General features: G+C 50.1%; 1 protein-coding gene across 1 annotated transcript in view; it reads left to right on the plus strand.

Annotated features, from left to right (window-relative positions):
- Positions 1-356: 356 nt before the first annotated feature.
- OPRD1 (opioid receptor delta 1) overlaps positions 357-15,836 on the plus strand; it is a 37,287-nt gene continuing 21,807 nt past the window's right edge. Inside the window, exon 1 of the mRNA XM_033115868.1 lies at positions 357-815. Coding sequence (XP_032971759.1) covers positions 589-815 — 227 coding nt within the window. The 5' untranslated portion in view covers positions 357-588. The remainder of the gene's footprint in view (positions 816-15,836) is intronic.

Consider the following 15,836-nt stretch of genomic DNA (forward strand, 5'->3'; position numbering starts at 1 on the left):
CCCAACAACCCTCTGAGGGAGGTGGTGTGATTATCCTCATTTCACAGATGAGGGTAATCAAGTTGAGAGAGGTTAAGTGATTTGCTCAAGGTCACTGCTCTTGAATGCAGGGACAGGAGGTGGGATTCACATCCTGGTCCTTTTGACTCCAAAGCAGCAAAGGGGTGTGGGGGGGGTGAGTCCGGCTGGGTGGGGTACACCCGAGCTCTTGAGGCATCTCTAGGGAGGGAGTGGGAAGCCTCCTTGGCCCAGCACCAAGCCGGTGGTGCAGAGCCCGCCCCTGGTCCCCAGCGTAGACTAGCGGCCGCCTCCGGGCCACGTGGTGCGCGCGGCGGGTGCGTCCGAGGAGCCCGCAGAGGTTCCAGGCTCAGAGCGCTCCGGGCGCTGAGAGCGGGCGGGCGGGCGCCAGGACAGGGCCGGTGCGGGCGGCGAGGTGGGCGAAAGAGGCGCGGAGGCAGCCGAGCGGTCCGGGCGCTGCAGCCAGCGTCTTCCAGGCGGCGGCTTCGACCCTTGGTGCGCCCATCATCCCAAGTCTCTGCGCCCAGGGCGCACGGTGGGGAAGGATACGGCTCCGGCTCCCCGGCCGCCATGGAGCCGGCCCCCTCCACCGACGCCGAGCTGCAGCCCCCACTCCTCGCTACCACTTCGGACGCCTTCCCCAGCGCCTTCCCCAGCGCGAGCGCCAATGCGTCGGGGCCGCCAGGTGCCCGCAGCGCCTCGTCCCTCGCTCTGGCCATCGCCATCACCACGCTCTATTCGGCTGTGTGCGCTGTGGGGCTGCTGGGCAACATGCTCGTCATGTTTGGCATCGTCCGGTGAGTCCGCTGTGGGCTGGCGCCGTGGGTCTGGGCCTGGGGTGAAGGTGGGCACTGTGGACTTGGGACCCTGACCTCGGACCCTTGACTCCCAGGGCCTCTATATTTCCTGCAGGGGGCGCATGGGGCCCAGCGGGGAGACCTCTTCCATTGAGAGGAAGACACCGGAATTTGTATCTGTGTGTGTGTGTGTGTAACTAAATAACATTTGATCAACTGTTGCATCCCCCTGCTTCTGCATCAGGCTGTGTGGGACAGTTTGGCAACAGTTTGCGTCTGTCACAGTTTGTGGGTGGGTGGTTCTGTTTGTGACAGTACAAATGCATTGTATGTTTGGATCTCTGAAACCTTGCTGGAGTGGGCAGAGATGCCCAAGGTGCCCTGGGCCTGCGGGGAGACAGCTGTGTGTGGGCTGTCTATGCAGGTGGGGGCACAGGAGAGAGAGAGAGAGAGAGAGAGAGAGAGAGAGAGAGAGAGAGAATTTGTACCATGCTGTGGGAGCACTTACCAAATCACATTTGGTGATCATCTGTTGATGTCCCTGTGTTGATGTGTGCTTGTCCCACACTGTCAGCTTGTGATTTCTCTCCGAATGAGAATGTGACAGTATGACTGTTGTTTCTTGTGAACCCCGGAAACCCCAGAGCATCCAGAGTGGCCTTGGACACTTGTGTCTGTGCACCTATGTGTGTTCGCAATAGAGAGCCCATAGTTCCTGGTACAGTGGGCAGCAGCTGTGGGTCAGCCAGTCAGTTCTCTGCACCTGGACCGTTGCCATCTGGTCAGGAGCTCTGGACCTTGTTTAGAAAGGCCTCACGTCTTCCTCACAAGTGCCCTTCCCATTTTCTCCTCCTCTCCTAACAGTCTTTTTTTTCCTTTTTTTTTTTTTTTTTTTTTTTTTTTTGTCAAAGGCAGCAGTGGTTTGTTTTTGGCTGGAGTTGGTGCTTTCACCTCAGGAAGTGAAGCTCTCTTCTTAGTATCTGTGGATCTTCACAGAATATAAAACATCGCCAGCTTACCCCAGAAGCAGCCCCCGGACCCAGTTCTACCAGTTCAGACATGGGCAAAGGGATTGAAAGGAAACTCCTATCCTTATGATAACAAAGAGGCCCTGGTATTTACCATTAGTTGGAAATGGGTCCTCCATGCTGGTTGGTCGAGGGCACAGCCCTAAACCTCTGGGCAGTGGTGCCACCAGGCAGGGCAGGTTGTGGATCCAGGTTGGAGACATGAATGTGGTCTCAGCCCAGTTACTGACGCTCATCAGAGTCAGGGCAACCATTCCCCCAGCCCCACCTCCCACCTGCCTCAGTTTCCCTGTCTGAAGGATAGCAACCTAATCTCGACTGAGAGATACGAATTCCAGAGTATGGGTTGCTGCAGGGCAGAGCATAGTGCACTGGAGTGCGGTACTGGATGAGGGTGCGTGGGTGTTGAGGGGGCTTTGGCGTAGAGATCTCTGAGGGATCTTTGCTCCCCCAGGAAGAGTGGAGGCCACAAGAATTTCCTGTGTTTTCAATGACTCATCACCAGCTACAGTGGGAACATTCCCCCAAGCACAGGCAGGATTGATCTTCGTTTTGCATTTTTGTTGGTGATTCTCCTTACTTTGCCTTCAGAGATTGTACAGGCTGTAGAATCAGGCCAACCTGTGTATGTATTAATCCCAGCTCTGCCACCAACTGGCTCTATGACTTGGGTAAGTCACTTAGCCTCTTTGAGCCTCACTTTCTTCTTCTACAGAATGGGGGTAATAACAGGACCTTCTTCTACAGGGTTTTTGTGAGGTGTTGATGAGAGAGCATATATAGTGCAGCTGGACCCAATAAATGGAAGCTGTCTGTGTGATAAAGAAGAGGAATTTTCTAGATCCTTCAGAATCCAGGGCCTATTAAAGAAGGGAGAGTAAGGGAGGCGCTTGTCTCAAGATGGGCCTGAGAGTGGCTACAGTTCTGCGAGTTCCAGGTTCCTGGTACATACTCATATGCCCTCTAGGGGAGCCCTAGCTACTCTAGTCTGGGGAAAGCTGACCATCAGTGTGTTCAATTCCACTTCCAGCCTCTTCCCAGGGCCTCTGGCTGGGGGGCTGATGAGCACAGCTCCCCCACTACCGTTGAGCCAGGGGAGAGCCTCTCACTTCTGAGGCTCCACTCAGGGAAGGTCCCTGGCTCAACATGCTAGGGGTGCTCCCAACCAACCTTCCCCAAATCACATTGTCAAAGGTATTCTGACAGCAGCGTAATGACCACCCATAGGTCCCCATGTTGCTAAGACATTTCCCGGGCCAACCATCTAAGTGATAACTGTATCTCTGTGTCTGAGTGATCTAGTCCTCACCTACCATCCTGTGGGGTAGGCATTAGAAGCCTCATCATTATCACCCCATTTTACAAATGAGGATCTGGGGTTCAGAGAGGGGCAGATTCTTAGGTTCTTGTTCTAAGGTCCAACAGCTAGACTAGACCCAGAGCTAGAACCCTGGTCTTGTGACTCTAAGTCCAAAACCTTTTCCAGAGCTGCCTGGGATAGGGGACAGAGAATTGTATGGAAGGATGGGGCAGAATCCTATTCGTCCTCTGGTCCTAGACTCCTCAGAGAATGAAGGAGGAGAGGAAGACTACGGACAGGGTGGCTGCCTGGGGCTCAGCTTCTGCTGGCAAAGTGCCAAGAGCACTGAGGAGAGGGGAGCCCAGGACAGAGAAAAACTTTTGCTCTATCTGGCTCTCTGTCATCCCGTGCAGGGTGTGGCACAACCAATAAGTGAGTCAGTTGATTGGTTGAATGAATGAATGAATGAATGAATGAATTCTGCCTGCCAGTCTTGAGCATAGGCAGTTTGGGGGTCAGGGGAAGGTTTGCAAAGGTCCTAGAGGACCCCTGGGACAGGAAAGCATGGTGGTATAGTGGCAGAGTGGGGCTCTGAAGCCAGACATATCTAAGTTCAAAGCCTGTGTTCAAAGCCACTTGCTTGCTGTGTATTTGGGCTTGTGACTTCCCCTCTGACACTCATTTCTTTGCCTTTAAAGTGCAAATAACAAGTGCATCCTGGGTTGTGGTGAGGATTAAATGAGATAATGTGTTGCATCTGAGCCTTTCAAGCCCTTTGAGGACAGGGAGGTTCTATGTGGGAAGGAATGAATTAACTCATTTAAGGAAATTCTGTGGATGCACTGTGTTAGATGCTGAGATGAAGAAATGGTGAGGAAAAAAAATACAACGCCCCTGTCCTCATGGAGCTTAGGGTCTGGTGGGAGAAACAGACATTCATTGGCTAGTCATCCAACAAGCTTAAATTTATAGCTGTGCTGAGGGCTGTGGACGAGTATATGGGGGCTTTGGGAGCCCCCGATGTGGGGAGGGTCTCACCTGGGCAGGGAGTTCAGAGAAGGCCTCTGAGGAGCTGGAGGATGAGGAGGGGGTAACTAAAAAAAAGCTGATGGAAGAGGCGGCCGGTTAGCTCAGTTGGTTAGAGCAGGGTGCTCTTAACAACAAGGTTGCCAGTTCGATCCCCGCATGGGCCACTGTGAGCTGCACCCTCTACAACTAGATTGAAACAACTTGACTTGGAGCTAATGGGTCCTAGAAAAACACACTTAAAATAAATAAAACCTTTTTTAATAAAAGGGAATAGCAATTCTATGAACATTTTCAAAAAAAGCTGAGGGCAGAGCCCCTGAGGGGAAGACTGACATGGACGAGAGGTTGAAAAACAAGTACACAGGGATCTCAGAATGCCACATCACGATGCACTCTCCATTCCTTCCTCCACACACCCTGGGCCTCTCCCCACTTCATGGGCCCACCTGAGAGGCCCACTTATCCTTCTGGATGCATGAGCGGGGCCTCAGGGAATTGTGCTCTTAGCAAATAGCCTGTGGTTGCTGAGGCTTGTGTGAAGTGTGAGCAGGATGTTTTGGGACATCTGGTCCTCACACAGAGCATCACTCCCTAATTCTGTGGTGTGAGTTTGGTTGGCGTGGTGACTCTGTGGGTCCTCAGAGCAGATGCTGGAACCACTGTTTCTGGGTGGAGTCAGTGCCCTGAGCAGGGCTGGCATCTCAGAATTCCCGTTGGTAGCCCTCTGGGTAGGGTGGAGTGTGAAGAGTTTAGCAGGAGCCCTCATCTCTGATAGGTGAGCCCATCTTTCCTTTATATGGCCCAGAATTTCCTGATTTGCCTGTCCCAGAATCCAGGTAGGGGAATAGAGTCAGTGCTTTCAACTTGGCCTCTTGCCTGTTCCACAGCCTGCCCTGTCTCCCCGCCTCCACCTCTCCCCATGCTGGTTTCAGCAGGTATGCACCCTGCGTATCTCTCACTACCCCCACTCCACCCTCACCCAGTCCCCTGCCCTTCTTGACTCTTTCAGGCTGTGGGCTTCTCTGCCCCTTGATCTCTTCCTCATAGCCATGTCTCTTCTGACTTCTCTTCTTGTATCAAATGCTGGCTCTGCTACCTACTAAGATCTTTAGCAAGTTGGATGGCCACTCTGCACCTAGTTTCTTCATTTGTAAAAGGTGGTACCTGCCTCATAGGCACCTCTGTCCTAAAGATCAGGTGAGATGATGTTAGTAAAGCATCATTTTCCTTCCCATCCCAGGTGACAGTAGCACAGAGCGGGGTGGGGGCTGGGCCAGGCAGCATGGACAGGTGAATGCGGGTTCTGGTTGTCCCCTCTGTCTACTGCTGAGGTGCCAGGAGTTGCTGGAGTAGGTGTTCAAGTGTCAGCTTTGCAGGATTGGGAGCTCTGAGTCCGTGTTGATTTTGGAGGCCCAGCATGAGCCCCTTGCCTTTTGTCTCCCTCCCCTCTCTTGTGGCCCGGGTTGGGGTTCATAGACCCAGGGACCCTAGGCCAGGAGAGGTCCCTGTGAGGTGACACAGTGCAGTGGTAAAGGTCACAGTTGGGGTTCAGGTAGTGCCGGGTCTCAAACCCAGCTCAACTGCATTCTGGGCAAAGAGCCTAACTTCCCTGAGCCTTATTTCTGCATTTGTAGAATTGGGGTAATCCTTGTAGATTATTGGGAAGATGAATGAGACATGCGTGCAAAAGGCCGTAGCGCAGCACCTGGCACATAGTAGGCCCTCAGTATGGGCAAGACGCTATGATTAACCAGCACCCCTGCAGCTGCTCCAGGCGAGCAGAGGTGGTGGCTGTGAGGCCAGATTGTCTGCATTTTCCACCTTGGACTTTTTCCTGCTTCCTGCATCCTCTGCACATTTACTCATTCAACAGACATTTGCTGATGCTGACCCCTGCCCGCGCCACCCAGCCTCAGCTCCCACTGCCCAGACTTTCAGCTTAAGCCTCAGCACGGTCTTTGGCTCCTAACACAGCCACGCCTCTCAGGACCCTCTGGTTGGTTACAGCTCCAGGGACAAATGTGGCTTCCCAGAGCCATGGGAGTCCTGTCATGGGGGGTGGGGGTGGGGGTCACCTGACCCCGCCAGAGGATGTGATGCCTATGCTTCCTTGTGAAGGGGAGCAGCAGTTGGCTACAAGGAGAGGTGGGGCAGAGCATTCCAGGCAGAGGGAACAGTATGAGCAAAGAAAGGTTCAGTGGATGATCAGAGCTACAGGGGGCGTGGCTGAGCTGAAAGTGCCAGGGCTGGGGTGGCTATGAAGATGGAGAGGCTGTAGGGACAAAAGCAGGAAAGGCCTGGCAAGCAGGCGTCCTCATCATGGTTGTCACATTGCCTGCTGTGCGCTGAGCTTTGGAGCCAATGATGAATCCACCAACTATAGTCTGTGCCTTCCAAAATTGCCAGTGAGACGCAAATGTTAGAGGAACTCCATGAACCAGCCCCAGGTAATTGGAGGGAGTCATTCTGGTGGGGAGAGGAAAGGGACGATTAAGGAAGAAGACAGCCTGGCTGGGCTGTGCGAAGGCCAGAGGTTGTGTTGGGGCTTCTGTTCCAAGTCTGGGCGGTGGGAGCTGAGGCTGGGCAGGTTCTCAGGTCCCACGGTAAGGTGGCCATGCTGGGAACGAAGCAGCTTTGGGTCACAGGCCAGGGGAAAAGGACTTTGGAGTAATCCGTCCAGCATGGTGTCCAAGAGGAAGAGTTTGGTGTGGGCAGGTGAGATGGATGGGATGGGGAGGGCGTCGATGTGGGGAAACCAGAGAGGCCAGCCCAGGGTGATGGAGGAGAGCTGTGTGACCTCGGATGGGTCATCTGGCTTCAGTTGTCCCCTTTCAAAACGAAGTGCTTTCGGTCCTGCTGTGCCTCCTGGCCTTCCCCCACAGCCAACCCTTCCCAGGCCTTGGGTTCATTCCCTAAGGAGTGTGTGTGACTCAGGTGCTATGGGTTAGGGCCAGAGGAGTCACATAGGGCACGAAGAGCCTCTCCTGAGCTTCTGCCATGTGCCAGAGGCTTCTCCAAGCCGCACAACGGCCCTGCAGTGGCGGCTGTAGATTCTCATTTATAGATGAGGGAGCAGGTGCCTCTCACAGCCAGACAGACACAAACCCAGATCTTCTCCAAAACCACTCCACTTCCAATCTGCCACTGCTGTCCATGAGACATATGAGGAATGGGGGTGAGAGCTGGGGATGTCTGGCTAGAGAGGGGAGGAACAGGGCAGATTGCCGTCTGTAAAGCTCTGAGACTTCTGCGTGGGGTAACAGCAGTGGAGAGCCTGGACACTGGAGTCAGACTGGCCTGGGATCACATCCCAGCTGTGCCATTTACTAAGAGAGTGAGCTTGGGCAGTATATACACATCTTCTCTGAGCCTCAGTTTTCTCATCTGTGAAATGGGAGTAGCAGTAGACCCAAATAGGGTGGTTATGAGAAGTTCATGAGGCATGACGTGAAGGACTTCAGCACAGAACCATGAGGCATTTCATAAAGTATTCAATAAACATTTTCTATTATTATGTCTATTTAGAAGAGGAGTGAGACTTGCTTCTCATTCATTCGATTGACATTTATGGAGCCCCATAGGAACTAGAATTATTGGGGAGATACTACAGGGAAACTTTATCAACTCAATATTAGAAATATTCTTTTACTATAAAGATAGCACAGTAGTTATTTCAGAGAAAAGCTTTGTCATTTTGGTGTATTTCCTTTCCACCTCTTTTTTTTTGTCCCTCGCCTCCCTCCCTGTATTTCAATGACACCAGGATCACACTATATTAAAATAATGATCACATTATATCTAATATTTTATAAGCTGCCTTTTTGCTTAACATTATGTCATGACTATGTTCACGTGTTATCAAACATTCTTTGAAAACGTGATGTTTTAATGGCTGCAGTGTATGAATGTGTTCTGTTTGGGGGGGCTTATGTTATTTCCAACATTATGCCAATCTAAATAATGCATCTGTGAACATGCTTGAGCACTTATGTCTGTGCACATCTCATGTCATTTCTATAAGCAATTGTCCAATTGTTAAAGCTCTCCAAGAAGATATGGGCTGCTGTGTAATGTAGGCAGCCTGCCATCACTGATGGTATACAGGAGGACACTGGACAACCACGCGGTGGAGGTTTGGCACGGCAGACTTGGGTGGAGAAAAGATAAGACAAACATAATTTCAGGCTCCTCTCATCATGGCTGAGATTCGGAGAATGCTTCTCAGATGTTGTGATCTCAGATTCCCCTTTTCCCCTTCCTGGAAGATGATGCTTGGCCTTTGAGAGGAAGGGGGCTGTGCTGGAGCAAGGCATGATTTCATTAAGCTCAGAGTCCTGGGACCTTTAAATCCAATTGGCTACCCAGAATATCATAACATGGCCAGGAAGAGGCAGAATCGCGGGGTGGAGAAGAAAGCCTGGCTTAAAGGAGCAATTTACCATCATACAGGCCTCATTACCAGCCGGGGGGATATAGGGTGGGATGGGGCATCTGGATTGTGCTCGTTGATTTATAGCTCCCAGTGCAGCTGCAGAAATCAGCAGCTTTGTCTCTGGCCGGGGTGGGTGTGTGCGGAAAGAATCTTGTCTTTTGTAGCTTTCCGAGTCTTTCTTGATGAGTGGAAAGAACTCAGACTTCAAAGTCCTGTAAGGTCAAAAAGCCCCAGTGAATCAACACAACACAGAGAGAGAAAGGTGGAAACAGCCTTGCGCCCCTCCCTGCAGAAGTAAAAGGCATAAAATTTTGAATCATAGATGATGATTCTCTTTCTTGAACACTTATTTTGTGCCAGGTACTCTGCTTAGAGATGTGTATATATGAGTATCCCGTTTAATCCTCACATACCCATATGCTGTTGCCCCCATTTTATAGATGAGGAAAGGTGAGGCTCAGAGAAGTGATGTAACATGCCCAGAGTCCCAGAATTGGGTTGAAATCAGGCCATTCTGATCTCAGAGCCCACACTCTTAACGATTGTCTTGTCTTCTGCCACTTTGTATGTCAAGTTCAGCCCCTCTAATTTACAAATTAGGAAAACAAGGTGTGGAGAGGGTCTGTGTCTTTGGAGTTAGTGGCCAAGTCAGGACTGGAACCTGCCTTTTCCAACCCCTTGCCCCTTCTTCTTGCATCCTCTTTCCATGCTGGGTCAAGGGTGGCTGGAAATAGTAGCACCTGGGAGCATGAGAAGTGGGTTCCTATACAAGCTAGTCCAGCCTGGGGGCCACTGACAACACCTAACAGGCCCCAAAGAACTCCAAGTTCCCTGGGGTAGGGCCAGTAGCTGGTGAGGCAGAGGGATTCAGGTTCAAATGCGGGTCTGCTTCTTGCTGGCTCTTACCATCGGGCTCACCTCGCTGAGCCTGTTTTCTCATCTGTGAAATGAGGATGATAGAAAAATACCTACATCACAGGATTGTGGTAAACACACGTTCAGCAGCCCCTCCTAAGTACCAGGCACAGTTCTAGGGGCAGGGCGTGCAAGACACTGTCCCTGCCCACATGGAGCTGACATTTTCATGGGGAATGGTAGTCAGTAAATAAATAGATGTGAGGCCAAGGCTATAGGCAATGAAGTCAACTAAAACAGGCATGGGGAGAGAGCCTGGTGGGGCTGCAGGTGTGTATGGGAGGCAGGGGAGGAGAGGGCAACTCCGCAGAGGCCTGGTGCTGGGAGGACGAGCGAACAGTGCCGTCGAAGCTTAAGGGCGATGATGTATGGCGTTAGTAAGGGGCTGGCCCCGGCCAAGAAGTTGTTGGTGATAATGATGCCTTTTGGCTGGTTGCCTAGCTTTTGGGTACCAGGGACAGGGATTAAGCCAAGGGAGAAAAACTGCTTCTCGTGTTCAGCCCAGATGCCCCTGCAGGACAGATAGAGATCATCTGTTTTCTTCCGTTACAAAAACTCATCCTCCTGAAGTGCTAGGAAAGGCCCCGAATCTAGTGATTTTCCATTCTTCCTTGGGGGGAGGGATTGGAGCCCTCCACGTGGCCAGAGGACTGTCCTGCTGGGAGGGGCAGGTGGCCACAAGACACTCCCTCCACCGCTCAGGCCTTGTCATCCCAGATAAGAGAGGGCTCAACAGCAAAACATGGCATATTGGCTCCATGGAGCTTCACACCAAAATTAGAACCCCTGACCTATCCTGAGTGCTGACAAGGTGGCCAGCTCTGTGCCGAGTGTCTCATGGATTATCTCATTTAATTCTCCCAACTTTGTGAGGTTGGTACCACATTTCTCTCCATTTGGCAGATGAGAACACTGAGGCTCAGAGATGATAATTCACTTGCCAAGGGCCACAGTTAGTAAATGGCGGTCAGCCTTGGAGTTGAGGGGCCCTTGACTCCCAGAGCCCACACATGCGAAGTGTCCATGAAGCGATGTCTGTGAAGAAGGTTGAACTCATGATACCTTCTGATTCCAATTGTGGAGAAATGACTTTTCCATACAGCCAGGGATTGGGAGAGGCCGTGGAGCAGGGTAGACTGATTTGTTAAGTTATTAAAATAATAAATTATTAATAAATAAAAGTGAAACTCTGTCATGTGTCAGGCAGAGGGAGATGTAATATGTAACACACAGCCCGGTCAAAGGCCTAGAGATGGGCTTTTTGGAACGTCTGACTTTGGATCCTGGTTCTGTCCTCTCTACACTCCTGGACAAGCACCTCTCCTCTTTGGGTCACAGTTTTCTTCTGTGAACAAAATGGGTACGTACGAGGTCAGATAGTTAAGTTCGCGAACTCATCCTAGAAAAAGTGCTACGTACCTTATTGCTGAATATCACTATGGTTGCCTTCGAAATACTCCCCTTGGGAAGCTATGCACCGACGCCAGCGCCTAGTCCGTCCTTCAAAGCAATTTTGGAACTCTTTTTCTGGAATGGCCATCAGAGTTGTCGTCGTATTACCCTTGATGTCCTGAATGTCATCCAAATGTCTTCCTTTCAATATTTCCTTTACCTTCGGGTGAAGAAAGAAGTCATTGGGGGCCAGATCAGGTGAGTAGGGAGGGTGTTCCAATACAGTTATTTGTTTACTGGCTAAAAACTCCCTCACAGACAGTGCTGTGTGAGCTGGTGCATTGTCGTGATGCAAGAGCCATGAATTGTTGGTGAAACGTTGAGGTCGTCTAACTTTTTCACGCAGCCTTTTCAGCGCTTCCAAATAGTGAACTTGGTTAACTGTTTGTCCAATTAGTACAAATTCATAATGAATAATCCCTCTGATATCAAACAAGATTAGCAACATCGTTGCAACAAGTTCAAGTTCGCGAAATGAATTGTCAGACCTTGTGTTGCTACCTCTTCCCAGGGTGGGTGTGAGTCAAAGGACAGAGTGTGAAGTGCCCTGCACAGGGCCTGTTCTCAAAGAGTGTGTCTTGGGGGTGGGGGATAGGTCAGTCAAACTGTAACATCCACACAGGCTCATTATGAATGGTAAACTTTGTGGGCAATATCGTCACATGGAATTGTGGGAATGGAACCTTTACTTGGCCATGGTAAGGACTCAAAATAATCAGGAACCCCTCAATTACAAGTACGGCAAAAATGAGCATGTGCTTTGGAAATATCACAAGACTTCTTATAGGAGGCCTTCCATGCAAAATCTCACATAATCTCTACAACATTTCTAGAAGGCAGGAAGAATGTAGTGTGCCTGTTTTATAGATGAAGAAGCTGAGGCTCCGAGATGGAAGACTTTTGCCCAAGGACACCACCGTTAGTATTTGACTGCAGAGCCTGCCCTCTCTCCATTTTATCCCACTGCCTCTTATCACATTGGACCCTCTCAACAACCCAACGTGCTGGTGGTTGTCATTGCCCTTTTCCAGGTGAGGAGACTGTGTGGCTCCTGGCACCACCCTTAGCCTAGAGCGTGGGCTTTTGGGTCTGTATCAGTCAGGGTCCTACCAGAGAAAAAGAACCAGTAAGATGTTTCAAAGAATTGGCTTATGCGACTGTGGGGTCTGGCTAGGCAGGTCTGAAATGCGTAGGGCGGGCTGACAGGCTGGGAACTCTCAGGCAACAGATGATGTTGCCGTTCTCAAAATTTCTTTTTCCTCCGGGAAACCTGTTGTGTCCTTAAGGCCGATCTTCATTATCAAAGATAATCGCCTTAAAGTCAACTTATTGTAGATGGTAATCACAGGTCCAGGATACCTTCACAGCAACATCTAGATTAGTGTTTGATTAAATAATTGGGTACTACAGCCTAGCCAAGCTGGCACATAAAACTAACCATCGCAGGGTCAGACAGACACAGGCTTGAGTCCTGGAACTACAACCTTTAGGCTGTGTGACCTTGGGCAAATTTCCCTGCCTCTCTGTGCCTCATCCCCTTGTCTACCAAATGCTGTGATAGTGCTGATGAGGATTAAATGCAATGATGTACATCAAGGGCCTTTGTGCAGAGCCTGTCACATAGAAAGAGGGGAGGCGCACACTAAAATAAATGGTTGTGAAGCAGTTTTTTCTAACTGCAGTGTAATTGTTTGTTCCTGTGTTTGCCTTCCCTTTTATAGTGGCTGTTCCTGGAGGGCAGGCACTGTGTCCCATTCATCTTCTACCTTGTTTCCTTCAGTCTCTGGCCCTAAAGAGCCAGCCGTCACTAAGCATTTCTTAAATATCTAGTTGGCACTTTGTTAATGAGATTCCCTCGGTGGAGTTGGGATCTATAATAAAAATCCCCCAACTACCAGATAAGAGGGAAATAGCATGTGCAGGGACCTCAGGCCTCTGTTTTCTCTAGAGTAACCCCTTGCTTCTCAGCTTAGGAAATCTTTCCCAAGATTTCCTAATCTCTGATCCCCATTGCCTGTGTTCCCACAGCGCTCTATGTGGCCCCCGTTAGAGCAGGGACTACACACATTTTGAAACACGTGATTGCTCATCTCTCTCTCCCCAGTTGCGTAGATGTGGGGTGGGGGGAGTATCCTTTGTTCATAGCTGGAGCCCCATCTTAGGGAGCTGACTGGCACTCAGGCGGCATGTCATGTCCATAGGTGTTTGTAGGAGGGACATGTCGTATTTCCAGAGACGCATGGATTGACAAGCCACACTCGAGGAACTCTGCTTTCTTGGGCCTCTGTTGTATCTGGCTGTTGCATCCCCTGGTCTAGCCATCCTTAAGACAGAAGCAGAGCAAGGGGATGGAGAAGAGCTTCTCTTTCCTGTTTCCATGAACACGTTGTAGTTGGTTCTTGAACTCAACTGAGCAAGGAGTCTGCCCTGTTTATTGCTGACCTGGCTGGGCTCCCCACTCATGTTCAACTCGGGCGCCCTGTATTTCCATACTCCAGCCCTTAATCTCCTGGGACACACTCACTGGGTCTCATAATACCGTATATATAAACATTTTCCTTCCTCAGGCTTTTCCAGAACTGAGACAGCTAATTAATTTCTGGCCAACTACTACTCTTGTTAAATGGTGGGAAGGAACATAGCTTGCAAGCCCTTGCGGCCCAGTCGGCTTTGTTTTGCCAATCAGAAGAGCAACCACCTTTGTCTGCAAATAGAGGGAGCCCCAGCTAGACCCCAGCTGGCTGGCAGTTGCTTTATTTAAGCTGTTTGTTCCCCAAAGTGGCCAAAGCCTTTGGGATCACCACTGTAGGTGTGCCTGGGTTTCCTCATTTATAAAACAAGGGATTGAACTTGACATACAGGGAGAAGAAGATGTAGAGATCAGGAGGGTGGGTTCTGGAGTCAGAGGGACACGAGGCCCAACCCAGACCCTGCCACTCCTAGCTGCCTGACTCTTGGTGAGTTATTTCACCTTTCTGAGCCTCAACATTCCTCTCCTGTAAAATGGGGATGATAATGTTTGCCCCCCGCCCCGTGGTGGCTGTGCAGATTGAGTGGGATAATCAACACACACGTGGCACTTACTTAGCAGGGCAACTGGCACCTAGTAAGTGCTTAGTAAATATTCTCACTAGTCATCTTTTCTTTTAGTGCTAACATTCTGTATTCCTGATGAAAAAAGCCTTTTGTTGGAAGAGCTGGGAAGTGGGAAGTGGAGCAATGTTAACAGACATTGCTTTTGTGTTTTAGGCCACAGCTGGCAAGACGGTTAACCCCTCTGTAGTGGGTGCAACAGAAATATATTCTTCACAGTTCAGGAGACCAGAAGTCTGAAATCAAGCAGGGCTGTGAGCCTTCTCAAGGCTCTAGGGAAGAATCCCTCTTTGCTGAGCTTCCAGTGCTCACCGGCAATCTGTGGCCTCCCTTGGGCTTGCAGCTCTGTCACTCCAGTTTTCACCTCTGTTTTAACAAGGCTGTGTTCCCTGTCTCTCGGTTTCCTTTTATAAACACACCAATCACATTGAATTTATGGCCCACTCTAATCTAGTATGACCTCATTTTAATGAATTACATCTGCAAAGACCCCATTTCCAAATAAGGTCATATTCTGAGGTTCTGGGTAGACATGAATTTCGGGGGCACCTAGTTAACCCAGTATACTCTCCAAGGCTCACTTTCCTCCTCTGTATGAAGATGAGTAGAGTTTCCAGGTGGGAATTCCCACCCATTCTCAGGAAGTTTTTCACCTTCTCGTTCCCTAATCCCAAGAAAAGTTGGGAAATTGGGAAAATCGGCTCCTTAAACCCAGTAATACCCACAATGGGAAATAAACGTACTACTCACAATGTGTCTGTTAGACATTTCCTATTTATCGCTAGGGTTTCTGGGCGGGAATCCCCCCTCCCTTCTCGGGAATTTTTTCACTTTCCCGTTCCTGAATCCCGAGAAAAGTTGGTTGGGAAATCGGGAAAATTGGCTCCTTGAACCCAGGTGATTGGTAGTATCGGCCATCACTTTATGGAAATGATTCATCGTGTAGAACAGAAAACCGTTTATATCTCTGGATTTGGTAACGGGAAAGCAAAAGCAAAAATAATTCCTGAGAACGGGCGGGAATTCCCTCCCGGAAACCCGAAGGATGAGAATAGTGGCAATTTCACAGGGTTGTTGGAGTGATTAAATGAGATAATCTATTTAAATGTAAATGGCATTTATCATTCTACTGCTGAGCCAGTGTAGCTGCTGTGATGGAGATGGTGGTGAAGAGGATGGTACTGCTGGGGACAGTTCTCTCCATGGACCTACCCTACCTTGGTTAATCGCTGGACATGGGACCTAGAACACAGACATCTGCTAAGAGCCCAGGGCCTCGTCAGGAATTCTGAAGCCTTGGATAGGGGCCCCCCTTTCTCTTTGGCCTCAGCCACCTTGAATCCTCATCTGAGACCTCGCTCCTGGGAGAGCAGCTTGGAGAAGTACAAAGAACTTGGCCTCCCAGAAGTCAGGAGAGCCGGTATTCTATGTAACCTTGTACCTTATGTCTTTCCCTCTCTAGGCCTCAGTTTCCCCATCTGTGAAGTGGGAGTTTTGAATTTAGTGTTACAGATCAGAGCCTCTTCAAATGCTGAAGTTCCAGCACAGGGCTGTGTCCCACTGCAATGGTGGCAGGTTACCAAGGGCCAGCAAAGGAATCAGGAGCCTGGGACTCTGGGAGCAGCTCAGATATCATTCTGGTCCTATTTTCCTCATCTGGACAAGAAGAGAAGCCACTGTGATATGAGTGTGCCAAGCAGTGTGCTAGAGACATGGTAGGCATGAACTCATTCGATACTCCCCATATCCTCAGGAGGTAGGATCATTATACC

This window comes from Rhinolophus ferrumequinum, chromosome 9, assembly GCF_004115265.2.
Source record: "Rhinolophus ferrumequinum isolate MPI-CBG mRhiFer1 chromosome 9, mRhiFer1_v1.p, whole genome shotgun sequence".
Lineage (NCBI taxonomy): Eukaryota > Metazoa > Chordata > Mammalia > Chiroptera > Rhinolophidae > Rhinolophus > Rhinolophus ferrumequinum.